The sequence below is a fragment of the Alosa alosa genome, chromosome 1, assembly GCF_017589495.1.
Source record: "Alosa alosa isolate M-15738 ecotype Scorff River chromosome 1, AALO_Geno_1.1, whole genome shotgun sequence".
NCBI lineage: Eukaryota > Metazoa > Chordata > Actinopteri > Clupeiformes > Clupeidae > Alosa > Alosa alosa.
Window position 1 is genome coordinate 51,292,756 of NC_063189.1, and position 17,046 is coordinate 51,309,801.

At 41.8% G+C, this 17,046-nt stretch overlaps 1 protein-coding gene across 1 annotated transcript in view; it reads left to right on the forward strand.

The window, feature by feature from the left end:
- The window catches only part of hfm1 (helicase for meiosis 1), a 347,154-nt gene that overhangs the window by 87,299 nt on the left and 242,809 nt on the right, over positions 1–17,046 (forward strand). The window contains exons 8-10 of the mRNA XM_048246228.1: positions 2,033–2,121; positions 2,231–2,274; positions 2,581–2,682. Of these exons, the coding sequence (XP_048102185.1) occupies positions 2,033–2,121; positions 2,231–2,274; positions 2,581–2,682 (235 nt within the window). The remainder of the gene's footprint in view (positions 1–2,032; positions 2,122–2,230; positions 2,275–2,580; positions 2,683–17,046) is intronic.

Sequence of the window (17,046 nt, forward strand, 5' to 3'; positions counted from 1 at the left end):
CTTAAAGGAGAACTCCGGTGATTTTTCACATAGATCTCCATTTCTCAACGTCCTTTTCAGGCAAGTACCTCCACTCGGCGGCCATATTGCAACACTTTTTGGGCACTTATCGTGCATCTATTTCAGCAGAAATGCGTGTGCGTAAGGCTTCACGACACCAATCTTGCTCCAGCAGCGAGATCACAACAGATGATTGGCATGATGTCTTCACAGCACACCACATGATTGGCTCAATGTATTCACATGTCGACGTTTTGCCGCGGAAGGGTTGTGATATGTGTAGATATATGATGATATGATGTGTAGACAACTGCCATATTGGCGTTACAAACTAACCCCATGCATTACTATGGAGGATTTTTTGAGTGCTGTATCTCCTCATTAGAAAGTCTTTGGTAAAACTGGTTGTTCTGGTGCTTCAAATTGGTGCTTTTAACAATCACCTGTCTCAGAATATGAAGAAGAGTCGGTCCAGGGTAATTCCGTGCAAAACTGTCACACCCATAACGGCAACACAATGCCATGGTAGCCTATTTATTTGACGTTATGGACGTGACAGTTTTGCGTGGTAATTGCCTTTGGTAATTGTTATATAAAGCTCTGTTCTCGCTGTCTAGCTTTCTCCCCTTTGAGCAATCCATGATTTGAAAATAACTTACTTATCGCTAACTTACATATCCATCTGATTGTTTCTTGTCCTGTCTCCTCTCCTTGCTCGTTTTCCCTGTCAGGCTAGTGAGTCTCTTCACCATAGTAAAACTTCACTCACTGACTTGACTTTTCAGAGTGCACAGATTTCACTGGCTGAGTAGCAGCAAGTGATATGATTCCTGAAGCTACTGAAGTATATGCTATTCAAAGCTACGAAACATTTAGCGCAGCTTTAAAATCTTCCGTGAAAATATAAATTATTATGGTCCGGGTCCGGATAGGATCACGTCAGGGTCCAGACTCGGACCGCTGTCCGCCATTTGACGACCTCTGCTTTAGACTATAGTCTTTCTACATGGGTTTAGTTAATGATCGGGCTATAATAATACCACACTTTATTACACAGCTCTTCACAATGCAAGTAGAACGCTCCATTGACTTGAATGGGATTTTCAAAGTTCTAGCGGAGGACCTCTGAAAAAAATAATGACTGCTGTCAATGGCAACTGAGTCTGTGCTTCTAATTCAGGTCTTTCATATCACTCCGCAACTACTGGAACTTCATTCAAAAGTGAAAAGCAGACGGTTGATCAGCTGTGTTCTAAAGAATGTTTGATTCAGTTCAGCGTGTGTTCTGGCAAACTATTTGTTTCTCAGCAAAAGCCACGATGAATGGTAACATAGGCTATAGCCTAGCTTGGAGAGTTTATTGTTTCGTTTTGGCTAGTAGCCCTGTAGTAAGCAGTATAATGTATAGAACGCCTCCGCTGCGCGTCGGGGTCCGGTTTGCCCTGTCAGGACTTATTTTCCCAATAATGACCAGCGTTCTATACATTACTTAATAGTGGTTGGTGTAAACCGGGACATTTGTTTTGATGCTTTTTAATGAGATAGGGCAGTGGAGAATGACAGGAAGCGAGTGGGAGAGAGAGTCGGGGTAGGATCCGGTTAAGGACCATGGGGCGGGAATCAGACCCGGGTCGCTGGCGTACGGTGTAGGCGCACGGTGTAAGGTATCTTATCAGGAAACTTAAAAAAAGTCAACACACCAGTTCGCCTCAGCTTGCCACCATTCACTCATTCGTCTTCATTAAGATTCCCGGTAGAATTTTCAGTCTTTTTGGCCTCTATGTGTCGAGTTACATAGTCTGTTCTTGGTCTTGGATTTTGTGAAATAAATTTCTAAATACATGTTCCTTATACTGTAGTCCGGTGCGATATGTTTTTTTCCCTCTTCATCAGGCATTTTTTGACCGATGCGACTTATAGTCTGGAAAATACGGTACCTTACCAAAAATCACTATGAGACGTATTCCCCTCAGATGGTACCTACCAGCCCCTCTGTTTAAGGACTAAATGGTACATGTTCATTTTGTTATAGTTTTGTTCTACAAGAAAAGGAGTTCAGCAGTCAGCAGAGGTACTTGCCAAGGATGCCAGATTCGTTATGAGCATTGATCATAAAGAAAGGTAAACGATCTTTTAAAGTAAAATAATTACACTATCATACCCATTTCATTTCATACATGCATTTTTCCATTTTTTTAAATTAAAGTGATCATCATTGGCTGTATTTCAGGCTGGTCAAATATGCAGATTCTCTAATTGACTCTAAACTAAAAGGTTAGTGAATTCACTGTATTGAGTTTAAACTTATTCAAGTAGCTGAGCACTAGACTCTGTTGAAAATATATTTATTAGATGTTCCAAGACTGGAAATTAGTTCCACATTTAATCATACTGTGTAACACCACAAAACTGACCAGTCAAGAATCTGACCTCGTCTCACCTGTGAACTCACTCTGTGAAAGTTTTAAGTTGTAAACTACTAACTGATTTTGCTGACAAGTGGATTGTGAGAAATGTATTGTTTACTTGCTGTGCATTATTAACATATCCTCCTAATCAAATGTACATAATCTGTTTCAGATTTAGTTTTGTTTGGTGTTGGATATCATCATGCAGGCATTGATGTATCTGACAGGAAAGTGATTGAAGATGCTTTTACAAAGGGAGATCTACCTGTACTCTGTAAGTGTTTCACTATAATTATGACTTTTATATTACTATTATAAGTTATTTTCCCCCACAAATTTTTGATTATCGATTCATGGGACTCCAAAACACAGGGGCACACGAAACATGGTGGGAATTTAGCCCCACTAGACTGATAAGGGAATAGAGGCCCTCGGGGGCCACACAGTGTTTGTGGAATAACTTGACAACCGTTTTTGTGGTATGTTGGTCTTTGGGACATGCATCAACATAGCCCATAATAGCACATACATGGTGTAGCACCACCTAGTGAAAGTCATAAATTTGACATGTTGGATCACTACAACAACTTCTGGATGTCAACTTTCATGAATTACAGTCTATAGGGGATGCTGCCCATGGGCGTAGGTTTAGGCTGGGACGCTAGGGACTAGTCCTAATCAATATTTTGAGATGACAAAAATGTCCCCACCAATATTTTAGTGAAACCGGCTGAAACCGAAGGGGTTTATCTGACAGGCACAACAGCGTCAAAGCATAGCATAGGCCTACTTCACTTTGTGGTGACATTGTCAAAGTCAAAGTCAAAGTCAGCTTTATTGTCAATTTCTTCACATGTTCCAGACATACAAAGAGATCGAAATTACGTTTCTCACTATCCCACGGTGAAGACAAGACATATTTTACCAATTTAGGTCCACAGACAAACATAACATTCAAGTAAAACAAAAAAGTAAGTAAATAAGAGGGCACATATAATAATGAAAAAATAAGAGCAGCAAAATGTGGTTGAAATTGTGCATAGACAGTCAATAAAAATACTAGTGCAAATTCAGGCCAATAAAAGGCTTGGGTAGTTCTGTTTGACCTAAGTAAGAAGAAAGTGGCATAGTGGTGCAAGTTATGTAAGAGCAGCAGAAGTGTTGTGTTTCAGGACAACAACACCAGTTGTAAAGTGTACAAGTGTGCAAGTGTGCAAGTGTGCAAGTGGAGTAGTGCAGGCGGCCATTTTTGGGTCCAATGTCCAGGATGTTATGTAGCTGAGGGTGGAGGGGGGAGAGGAGGGAGAGAGTTCAGCATCCCACGGCTTGGTGTATGAAGCTGTTGGTGAGTCTGGTAGTGCGGGAGGCGCGGGCTTCTGTACCTCTTCCCAGAGGGCAGTAGATCAAACAGATTGTGAGCGGGGTGACTTGCATCACTCACAATTTTGGTCATTTGCGGGTGAGGTGGGTGGTGTAAATGTCCTTCAGGGAGGGGAGTGAAGCACCAATAATCCTTCCAGCTGTGTTCACTATGCTGCAGGGCTTTCCTGTTGTATTCAGTGCAGCTTCCCCCACACAGCCGATACAGCTGGAGAGGATGCTCTCGATGGTGCCTCGGTAGAATGTGGTCATGATGGCTGGTGGAGCACTTGCTGCGCCTGAGTTTCCGCAGGGAAGTACAGGCGGCGCTGAGCTCTCTTAGCCAGTGATGCAGTGTTGGTGGTCCAGGAGAGGTCTTCACTGATGTGCACCCCCAGGAATTTGGTGCTGCTCGCTCTCTCCACCACAGCACCGTCGATGGTCAGTGGCAGGTGTTGGGTGTGACCTCTCCGGAAGTCAACAACAATCTCTTTGGTCTTGCTGACGTTCAGCAGGAGGTTGTTGTCCCTGCACCACGCGGGTCAGATGGTCGACCTCTAACCTGTATTGAGTCTCGTAAGCCCTTGGTGATGAGACCCACCAGAGTTGTGTCGTCAGCAAATTTCACTATGTGATTGTTGCCGTGGGTTGCAGTGCAGTCATCGTCAGCAGGGTGAAGAGCAGCGGACTGAGCACGCAGCCTTGGGGGCCCCCCTGTGCTCAGTGTGATGCTGCTTGAGGTATTGTTGCCAACACGCACTACTTGGGGCCTCTGACAGAGGAAGTCCAGTAGCCAGTTGCAGAGGTAGGTACTGAGTCCCAGTTTGTCAAGTTTGCAGATGAGTTGTTGTGGTATTATGGTGTTGAATGCAGAACTGAAGTCTATAAACAGCAATCTCACATATGAGTCTCTTTTTCCAGGTGGGTGAGGGCTGGGTGGAGGGCAGAGCAGATTGCATCTCCTGTAGACCGCTTGGCTCGGTATGCAAACTGGAAGGGGTCCAGGGTGGGGGGGAGAATGGCTTTGATATGTGACATGACAAGCCGCTCAAAGCACTTCATGATGATGGGTGTCAGTGCCACAGGGCGGTAGTCATTGAAGCAGGATGGAGCAGTTTTCTTCGCACAGGTATGATGGTGGCAGCTTTGAAACATGATGGGACGATGGCTTGCTTCAGGGAAGTGTTAAAGATGTCTGTGAAGACATCCTTAAGCTCCCCCTGCACAGTCCTTCAGCGCCGCGACCTGGGATGTTGTCTGGACCTGTTGCCTTACGGTGTTGATGGCAGCAAGTGTCCTCTTCACGCTGTCGGCAGAGAGGCACAGGGGCTGCTCATGTAGAGGGGGGGATGGGTCTTCTGTGGGCAGGTGCTGTTTTGTGCTTCAAAGCGAGCAAAGAAGCGGTTCAGGTTGTTGAGCAGAGGGATGTTGCTCTCACAGCTCTGTGGCTGGGCTTGGCTAGTCCGTGAGGGCCTGAATGCCCTGCCATAGGCTTTGTGCGTTCCTGCTGTCTTTGAAGTGGGTGGTTATCTTGTGAGTGTATTCCTTTTTTGCTTCCTTGATGCCACGGGACAGGTTGGCTCTCGCTGTTCTCATGCCAGCTTCATCCTCAGCTCTGTAGGCTTTGTCTCTGGCCCTCAGCAGCCTGAGGACATCCCCTGTCAGCCATGGCTTCCAGTTAGCCCGAGTGATGATGTCTTTTGTGTGGGTGTACCAACCACTTGATGCACTTGGTGATGTAAGAGGTTACAGTGTCTGTATACTCCTCTATGTCTGTCCGGTTGTTGTAAGTGGCTGCCTGCTTAAACATTTCCCAGTCTGTTGTGTCAACATTTCCCAGTCTGTTGTGTCTGTTGTGTTGTGACATTGGCAGAAAAGTGAGCGAGTGTGTCGGTATAAGTTATCAGGGATGTCCCTTTGCCCTTCAGCATGCATATTTTGCCCCTTTTGTGCTTTGTAGATCAGCTATGCCACCAAAGAAGAAAAGGAACATTTAAAGCTTTTTCATTATGCAGAGTCTAATAGGCAAAGTAACTAGCCATACAAACTGGCAACTGGTGACCAGGCTTTCAAATGCGGATTTAACTGTGGAAAATAGCATTAACTGTTAGGATATTACCCAGGATATTGTCACAGCTAAACCTAGCTTTTGTAATCGTTCAACCAAGGTTAGGAGTCATGTTGAATAAGGGTGGGCTGCAGGACAGTCGCATAAAGCACAGAATAAAAGTTACCATGTCATTGACTGTTAATTGGGCTACCAGTCTTGCAGTCACAATAAACAATGGATTTTCCTGTTCCTATATTCTGTTTATGTAGGCTAATGTATTTGTGAATGTAGCCTGCACAATGCAAAGAAATGAAACATAAACTATGGTACATTTCCATACTCATAGAAATTAACATCGCGAGACACTTATCTAGTGTCACTCATCTATGATCATCTATGATCTCATCCCAGAAAGATTTTTTTTGACTTTGACTTGTTTATGTGAACTTTAATTTTATCTAATGACATAGCAAACATGATGAATTGAATCTACATATCCTTGCACTATGCAAAACTATTTTCCACTGCCTAAAACCGTGAGACTGAATTGTGTTACTTTCCTCTTAAAGTGACAGGCACTCAATTAGGTCAATTACAGACCACAAATGTGATGATATTAAAGAAAAGTTATAATTTAAATATCAATATGATGTATTCAAATTACTAAATATGTTTAGCCATTAGTAATAACAATAAAAAATTCATATGAATTCCAAAATATGAAAACCTATGACAACCATCACTTTCTGTGTGTACACTGGGCAGTGCTTCGACTTAGTCAGCTTCACTCGCGGTCCGCGCGCGGGATCACGCGGTATCTTTAATTTGTATTTTTCCAGTGACGCTGCAACGATGCTGCAACAACCCAAACAACTGGTAGAGGTCTCAAGTGAGCAGGGTGTCTCGTAAAAAGAAATGGAGCCTGGAAAACCCTACACAGACTTCACTACAGACTTTAGCACACTGGTTTAGAAAGAATTTAATAGCCAGAAATATGCCTGCTCTGCCCTAATAAAGAAATATTTGGTTAAACATTCTGGTTTTCTCCAAGTGCAACGATGATAGACAGATATCATTTGGACAAAATATAGAGCATATTAACCTCCATTGCTCAGCAAAATGCCTTCCTGTTTACAGTGGGTCCCAGTTAAAAATTGACACTTCATTCACGATCATGGTGAAATGTAAGTACAACTGCAGCCGCTTGGGGGCAGCATAGTCTGTGGAGTTCCACGGTCGAACCAGACGGCGCATTCGACAGCAAGGGCTGTGATTGGCCGAGTTTTCAGTGCGTTTCTCTGTGTTTTTAGCAGCCCCTGCAACATGCTAGTCCACTGTAGCCTAAGCCTTGTACATAATGTTAAACATAGTTTTGGATTCAGTGGCAAGATTTCTTGATTGTACAGTGTCTGCCTCTCAGTAATGTTTTAAAATGAGAGCTTCGTCAGCTGGCAGTAGGCTACTTTGTCGGTAGTCATGAGAAGTTTGCTTGCTAACAGAACATAAATATGCTGCCCAGAAACCTTGTGAATAGTTCTGATTTTTTTTACTACACTAACGAGGTTGAAATATAGACTTTGCCTACAGCATCTCCTTAACAGTAATGTTAACAAAATGACAGCATTCATATGACAAAGAAAAACGAATTTGGTCACTCAAGACTGTGCCACAGCAACCAGTGTAGGCTACAGTCCTACCTTAATAGGCCTACTCGAAGCAGATAGCATTGTCTGGACGGTCGAGTGGGTTAATGCACGATTTCCAGAACAGGTCTGCAACTTTCAGGTAGTTCTGAGCTCGAATCTAGGCAGGAACAGAGCCATATAAAAGGCCTAGGCCTATTGTTATCATTTTTGCAAGGTGTTGCTCCTGGCAATACTTGTTTATAAGACGTTTGGTGATTAATTGATAGCTGTTTTGGGACACGTTAAACGTTCTTTATAATGAGCGATCCGGGGAGTAAAAAAACGACTGTTACGCTGTGTTACAAATGTAGGCTACAATGATTGCAATACAAAAATATCGCGTGTTAGTTTAGTTAGTTTTGTGATGTTTTGCACTTTTGTCTCATGTGTTTTCAGGTTTGAGGGCTTTTTTTGGCAAGATTGACCTTGGTTAGACTCTGCATATGTTATTTCTCCGTTATGGAAAATAAAGTAAATTTTCGACACACGCCTGTTATTAGTTCAATAACAAGTGTTGCTTGTTAAAACATGTGACTAGTGAAACTCAAATGATTTTAGAAATATTTAGCCAAAGCCAAAAAGTGTTAGAGAGAAGGAGGCGGTGCAGCTCAGATGTCTTCTTAATTTTCTTTATTCTTTAGTAAAAGGTGCAGAACATTATTAAACTTTGACTAACGCTTCGATGTTCGTTAGTCAAAAAACATCGACACATGAAATGTTAGTCAAAGTTTAATAATGTTCTGCACCTTTACTGAAGAATAAAAAAATTAAGAAGACATCTGAGCTGCACCGGCGCTCTCCTCCTCTAAATATCTGTCCTGGCCTGGTTGCACCGGATTGTCGCCAAACGACAGAAGCGCCGAGAACCCTCCTTTGTCTACCAAAAGTGTTACTTTGGCCCCGCTCCCCCCACTGCTTGTGAAAGAAGGGGGTGGGGGAGGGGGGCTTAACGTGAAAAAGCTTACTGTCCCAAAACCGCAACAAGTCATAATGGTAGGCTACAGGAAGTGGGGGGAGGGTATGGGATGACTATCGAGTGCCTTAACAGATAGGCTCTGCTCTTGGGTTTGGCCTCACAGTCAACCCTCTTGTTGCTTGCAGTTTGTTAAATAAAGCGATGCAGATTACATTATTTATTTCTGATTAATTGCGTCTTTTGATGTCTTTTGCAACATCTGCTTGTTAGGCTGGGCTACTGTCAATGTCCTGTAGCCTACAGGTAAATGTTCAACTGGCTGGTGTAGGCCTACAGGCTATAATCAATTAGGGACTGTTCATTATTTATTTAAGGGGCTACCGGAGGAGTTTTGGGAGCGTTAGTCAGAAAAGACTTGACCCTCCCTCGCCAGCAAGATTTTTTTCTGTGACCCTCCAAAGTGATTGAGAAAAAACGCATGACCCTCCCCTCCCAACAATTTATTGATGCCTTTTGTAGGCTACTGGGCCAATTTGGGAGCTTGCATGCTACGACACCTTCCTTGAAATGCCTTGAAAAGGCTGTCTGCACAATTTCACAAATAATCACCGGGACCGAAACAAACCTGTCAACTTTTCCCGGGTTTATCGAGTATTTTAACTTTTTCCTCGCTGTCTTAGGAGGAGCTGCAGGGACGTCGCAAGGGGGGCGAGGCCCTCTGCGAACTTGACAGATGGCGCGAGGCCCTGTGCGAACTTGACAGATGCATGAACTTACGTGCATGAAATCATGCGATGGCTTACTTTACACATAGCCAAGGCTACTGTCGGTGCATTTTACTAGCCTAGTCTAATAAGCTACACCAGCTTGTCTTTAATAGGGAAAATTGTATAACCTATATCATTAGCTGAGTCACATATTTGGCCATATGGTGTTTATCATGGCTACATCACAAAACCAAATAGTGTAACAAAGGCGAACTCTTTAACAGGGGAAATTAATTGGGCATGAATCATTGTGCTGAACGGTATTTGTCAATGAGCAGAAACACACACGACATTCAAACTGTTGATAAGATGTGCACTATGGAAACTGGTCTGTAGGCTAACATTGGACAAATAAATGACACTGACTCACCATATCCTGACTCTGAAAAAACATTGTCTTGCTTTGCCGCAAACTCAGCAATGAAATCATAGGCCAGTTTGCAGGTAGCATAACGTCTTTTTCAATTTATAGAAGGGAGAGCCCAGTCTCTCCTGTGACATTGAGGTGCGCAAATAGTTTTTAATAGCCTGTTCAACTTCGAAAAGCTTCACCTGATGCCAGTCACTGATTGCAATGTCAAATTTCGGGAAGCTTTGTTCAATCTTTTTAAGTTTTAAGTGCAGTAGGCCCCTATCTGCCCCCTTTGGAATTATATCTCGAGCCTATTAAGGTCCAGTGCGTTATGTCCTGGGATTCGGACGTGCTCAAAAAGAAAATAAAAACCACTTTTTTATAGATGGTTATGAGGAGCAATAGGAGTCTGAACTCCGTGTCATTCAGACTCAACCCTCTTGTTGCTTTGATATCTTTTTTCGTTGTCGCTTGAACGTCGGGTAAGCAGGCATGTTATGGTTGCAATTTAAGTGAAATTTCTACAGTAGGAACATGCAACATGCTTTTTAGGCTGGGCTACTGTACAGGTAAATGTTCAACAATTACTGGTGTGCAGGCTATAATCAATTAGCTAAATCATTTGTCCAGCTGTTTAAAAAAAAATTGTGCTACATTCAAACGCAAAAGGTGCTTTGATATCTTTTTCGCTTGAACGTCGGGTAAGCAGGCATGCTGCGGTTGCAATGAATGAGGATAATTGGTTTTATCTCATGGATTTATTTTTGCATTATTTTGAATATGACTCGCTCCAGTCTCAACAGCACGTCTACTTTTTCCACACGCATCTAAGTTCTAACACACATCCCCTCTCGCTTTCTCTCTTTCCATCCCTGCGCATGGGGCTTTCTTAGAGGAGCTGCACCATTTTACTACAATTGCATCTACATTTTCATATTAGAATGTTTTGTCTGTTTAAGTGTAAGCTTAAACTACCGTGATCAATTTAAGTTCCCGTGCCCCCGCTGAAAATCTCATGCGCTTATCGTTACACTATCAAATCTATAAGTAACCATGACAAATAGGGTATAAGATATATAAACTCACACTATTGTATTATCATATATGTTTGTTAATGGCTCACTGCGTCATGGAAGCAGTTAAGTCAAATCGCATCAAAAATAGTAGTGGTAGATTCCTAAGTGACACCTTGTGGTTGTTTGTGTCAACTGCAGTTTGTGCCATTTCTGCTGAGAAAATGGGGTGCGTGATTCATGAAGGAACCCGTCCAAACTTAACTGGGACCCACTGTAGTAGTATTAGGCAGTATGCAGTCAGATAGGTCACCATGGGCATATTTGGATTAGCTTCAGATGGATTCACAAATAAATAAATTAGCCTACATTTGGCAGGATACTTGATATACAGGCTAAATGCAAATATGGCAATGTATTATATTATTTTACATTAACAAAATGTAGGGAAATAGAACAGACTCAAAATAATGTAGGCACTGATCTTTAAAATCCTGTTTCCTGTAGCCTAAATGTTGTCAGTCATTCTTGATATTCGCAATTGGTGCACTGGCATGTTTAACTGTTAGCTGCAGTATAATGTTAGATTATGTGTAAGTTAAGTACAGAACTGACTGTGCGCCCAAATTTTTGTCTGTGCTCCTAATTTTTTTAACTTGGGCGCACAAGTGCTCCTGGAAAAAAATGTTAGTGTAGAGCCCTGCCTGGCTGGCTCGCCAACTTTCTGTAACCTGCACAACAGGGTAATGGCCTATACTTGTGCAGGGACAGTCTATAGTCTAATATCTAGGTTCAGTGGAGATTGGTGTAGGTTTTTACTAGACCAGATTTTAGTACTCACCCCAAAGACAACACACGCACTCATGGATAAAGTTTATAATAAAAATATATAGTTTATTTCACAGGTCAAAGTCATTCAATTCAGTTTTCAAGTTATTTCAATATCAATATTAAAAGAGATGTATTGTGTTATATCTGTTTACTATTCTATTATGCTATTTTTTATGTTCTATTCTAATATTCTATTTATTGTATGTATATATCCATGTACTACTTTATATTTTTGTTCTATTTAATATCTAAGTCTAATTGTATTTTCCTTTTTAAATACTATTAATATATTATCCTAACCTTATACTATACTATATTACCTAATATCTTGTCTTATATTTATTATCCAATATTATTATATAGTATAAATTAAACAAAATAAAACCCAACCCAAAACAAAATGTGAGTGCACTCAAGAAAATAATAAAGAAAAGAAAATAAATGAAAAGGGGAAATGGTTCAGTCCAACTTGTGCAAAGTGCAATGTCCAGATCCTACCACAATCACAAGGGTAAGGGGATGTGTAGCCTAACAGGCAGTCCATGTAGATGGTGACGACGGTGAATCCAAATCCAGGACGATAAGGGAAATCCAGAAGGTATCCAAGAGTTCCAGGGCAAGGCAACAGGGTTTGTTCGGAGTACAACAAAAACCAGTCTGCACAAAATTGTACAGATTCCTTATTAATTTCAATCCCTACCATACAATAACACAAAATACTAAATATAACTAATTTCTGAGTTTGATTAACAGCAGCAGCATATTGCTGTAGGAGCAGTCTAATAAATGTCATTGCAGCCAGGCTGCATGACAGCCAGACAGCGATATTAAATCTGTCCACGTCTAGCTTGGTTGCTATGGCTTCCGTGGACACCATGTAGCCTGAGTCGGTGGCTAACGGCAACCGGAGCTTACAATTCTTTTAACAAGCACATTATTATATTAAATTGTCTAAATTTCATACATTAAATAAACTCTATGGTTGATCTATAGATCGGGTGTTCTGACTGGTTTTAAATGTCTAGCAATCAAATTGGAATTACCGATACAATTTTAGCTGGGCTAGCTTAGGTTTCAAGTGTTCAAGGTTTGCTCACCAGGATTCCAGTACCATACAAAATACAAGGGAAAAGTCTTCTTTCTTCTTTTCTTTTCAAAGGGTGATTATCTGTTTTCGGATAAAATTAAGATGTACTAAATAATTGGCTCTGATTACATAGAACATGTAAATCTGTTTGCGTTCAGCTGTGACTTGCGACTCACCAAAGCTTTGTGCGGGGGGAAAGAGGATCTTTATATTGTTTTCCAATGTTCGTTTTTAAGTATCCAAGTGTCCAAGTGTCCGTAGGTCCAAGTATCTATTATGATTTCGAAGTCGTCCGTATTTTAAATCTTCTCAATCTTTCTCTCCGTCTCTCATCAGACGTAGTGCTACTTCTTCTTCATTTACCGATTGACGGTTTTCTGTTGTTTTTTAACATTTGTCTCGTGCACGCATCTAGGGGCTACCAGGGAATTATTGCGCATCATAATGGGAAGTGGCAATTCATTGGGTTACATATGTGTAATTACACTAGTGGTGAATGCAGTCACAATGAATTGCCAATACACCCTGGAAATAATTTAATATAATAATCAAATATTTATTTAATAACTAGATGTACCGCATAGCGGTACAAAATATGACTCTGTCCTGTATATCCGTTCCGCGAAAAAAAAAATCACACTTCAATTTGGCTCCATATTTTACTCCATCCCCCACTCTTGAAACTTTTGTGTATGCTTGTTTGGCATGCCTGAGTGTGTGTGTGTGGCTGCACAGAAAGTAGCCTACTGGTGCTGAAAAGGTGAATAGATTGTAGAATAGCCAAAGATATAGCATTGTTATAAAACCTTTAAAATCTCTAAACAATCACAAGTAGGGCAGTTCATCACAGTTCATCCATTGCAACTGGATTGATGAAAGGTCACTTACACCTGTAAGCTACATTGTATTTGGGAAAAGCAAAAGGTATCAGCATAATGTTATTTATTTATTTATTTATTTATAAACAAAAACATCTCTGTCAGTTCCATGCCGTTTTCAACAACTATCAAAAACAAAGGTCATTTTTGGATGGATGGATTTTTTGTGAATGTTTCTTCTTCTACATAAGATTTTAGTCATCTTTAGTTCATGTAATACTTTATTGTCAATGCACAAATTAAGTAACAGTAGTCTGAAATGTTATTGTTAATGCACAAATGAAGTAACAGTAGTCTGAAACGAAATGCTGTTTTACATCTAACCAGTGGTGCAAATAACTGACATGTCCAAATGGGCCTTGATGAAATGCGTCGCTAGACTGTTCATACACATTTTAACGGGCCAAAGTTGAAGAGCTGTTGTCCGTTATTGTTCGTGCAAATATAGGCTGATTCATGTTCCCTTGCATTGTGTAACTGAGGTCCATGGCTAGTCTGGCTTTCACCAGACCAAGCTCAATCTTTTAAGAAATCAAAAAATAAATAGCGGGCAGATCAGGCTGGGTTCACCCAGCCTAGTCCATAGGCACCCGATATTGTTTAATTTTCCGATTGAGATATCCACGCTCTGGCTATTCTAAATGCAAAAAATGCATCAGGGGAGTTATGACAAAACTGTAACTAACAAACTAGATCCTAATAGAAAGCTGTTAGCTTCCCTAAGCTACAGGTAGGCTTATAATGTAGGCCTATTTACAACATAAATTGTCAATAGGCTATGCTGGCTACACAAATAAAATCTCCTTTGAAACCAATGGCTTACGCCTTTACAGTATCAAGCCGGACTTAAACTGCCATATCGTGGCGAAAAGTTGTAATAAAATTCACGCAGCTCCATGAGTCAAGGAAAGCGCGAATGAAGTAGCCACTTCTAAATGGGACCCACTACACAGTAGCTTAAGGTGTGTTGCTAAAGCAGCCATAATGAAATGAAGGTGTCATTGTTTGGATACTTCACACACATGCTTTTAATTTCACAGACGACAACTACCAAGCTGGAATCAAAGCACATCGATTCCCCTCTCACACCCTGCACGACTTAAAACAAAATAAACAGGCGCCTCAGTCTCACGATGTATAGGCAAAACTATCAGACCGGTGTAACGTTGGTAAATCTTCCATTGCACAGAACGATTTTTGTAGCACGTGCAACAAATGACAGTCGAAAGATACAATTACAGTGCTGCTATCAATTTGCTTGGTATAACCGCATTTATAGTTTTCTACAAATGCAATCAATCAAATTGGCCTCCATCACTCAACCAACGCTAACGGTAACATTACTTAGGTCCATATTGATATTATAAGATTAACGTACCTGCAGTAAAAACCAAGCATGTCCGATAAACATCCTCAGATTTATTTCCGCTTCAATAAGAAATGGGAATTACATTTCATGTGAACATCGTCCTATCCTTATTAGACGTTCTCTGCGGTAAACTAAGTCCTTGTAGGAAGCGTCCATTGTTTTTTCAACCCACTTTTAACTTCCAACAAAATTACGTCTCACTGCAACGATGCACCATCTAGTGGACAAACGACTACTTATCGCCAATACTGGAAATGCAGCCATGATGATGATGATTAATATTTATTTTGGCTTTCTTTTAATCCTACTGAATTTGTAATTATGTATCGGCCATTCTAATACCGATAGTATGTGGGTGCATGTGTGTGTGTGCATGTGTATATGTGTGCACCGCCATCTACAGGCCAATGAGTGTACATTTCTAAATGTACACATCACCTAATTTTTTTTAGACCCCCCCATGGATGAAATTCTACGAAACTTGGCATACTCCCAGAGAATGCCAGGTCAATCTATAAAATTTGGTGCAGTTCTGAACATCTTAACTGAAGATAGGGGCAATTAAAGGAGAATAATATTGCATTTTCATTTTTTACCGGGGGGTTGCAAATCACAAATGAGTGATTATGGGCCAGGTTGATGTGGGCCCTTGAGACCAACATACCATAAAAGATTCTTCATCCTCAGTGCCACGGTTCAGGTAGTTATTTAGGAAAACTGTTTTTGGCGGTTCGGGGCCCAGCGCGGGGGAGGGCCCCCGGGACTAAAACAAAATTTTTCCGTAAAAGTCTAGTGGGGCTACATACCCACCAAATTTCATGTGGCCCGGTGGTTCGGTGTCCCGGGTATCGTTGACCAAAAAATTCAGGAAGTAGATGACGGGGGGGGAACTTTGACAATCCCTATATGACCGCTTCGCTAGCGGCGGTCATAATAATAGCCACGGAATAAAAGTAACAACCCAGCGAGCGAACAATTCACTCAAGTGGAACAGGACAAAACCGAACGTTAACGCTAACCTTAACGACGTTCGTTAATGGTTAGCCAACACAGTTAGCTTAAGCCACAGTTATCAGTATGGGAGACGATACAATATAAGTTACACAAATCAAATTAAATCACCATACACAAATCACAACAATAGTATTAATCATATATAATAAAATAACCCAACCCCCCAAGCGCTTGCCGTTGGAGCTCGTTGGTGCACAGAATGCCAGCTCCTTAGCTGCAGGCAGGGCAGCAACCGCTGCGATGAACGTCCGACTCACCGGTCGCTTGAGGCGATAACCCAGTGTGTGGGTAGTCTAGTGTGTCTGTAACACACGGTTGAGATTCAGCTCAGCCGGAGTGACACCAGTAGACTCCTGGACAGCAGAGTTAATTGCAAACCGGAATTCAGGTAGGTAGACATCCCATCTTTTATGATTTAGACCAACATAGGAGGCAATCATAGTTTTTAAAGTATGATTCACCCTCTCCGTCAAATTGATTTGCGGGTGATACGCAGACGTAAACCTTTGATGGACACTCCAGCCTTTACAGGTCTCCTTTATGACGGTAGCTACAAACTGCGAGCCCTGATCTGATAAGAGGTACTCATACTGACCCGCTGGGGGGTACCTTTCATTCACCAGGGTCTTGCTGATTGTTTCACCGGTGGCTTGGCGCAAGGGGAAGAGCTCAATCCATCTGGAGAAATAGTCCACAAAAACGAGGAGATATTCATTCAGTCTAGAACTTCTGGGAAGTGGTCCCATGATGTCGACCCCGAGCATCTCCCACGTTCTGGAGGTGACAGTTTGTTGGAGCTTTCCACCAGCCTTCCGACCCTCTGGTTTGTACATCTGACAGGTCTGACAATTCTGTAGGTAATTGATATTAATTAATAGGTAATCTCGACTCAGCTTTGGCCAGTACACCACAGAATGTAAATGGCGGTAGGTCTTAAATCTGCCTAGATGACCAGCTAGGGGATCATCATGGTAAGCCTGCAGTAACTGTGGACGGAGCGATGCTGGCACATAGGCCTGATACAAAGTACGATGAGACAGCTCAAGGAATCTGTAGACCTTATCTTCCAGGATGGCCATTTTTGTGATGGCATTGATGGATTTCTCCCCATCCTCCAAGATTCATAAAGAGCAAGAACCTCCATTTTCTCTAACTGGGGCGTCTGGGCTCTAGTCTGGACAGTGGCACAGGTAGCCTGTAGTCCATCACCCTCTAGAGGAGCCCGGGATAACGCGTCAGGAATGAGTTGTATTTTCCCTTGCGATACTCCACTGAGAAAGAGAACTCTTGCAATCGTATAGCCAAGTGGATGAGTCT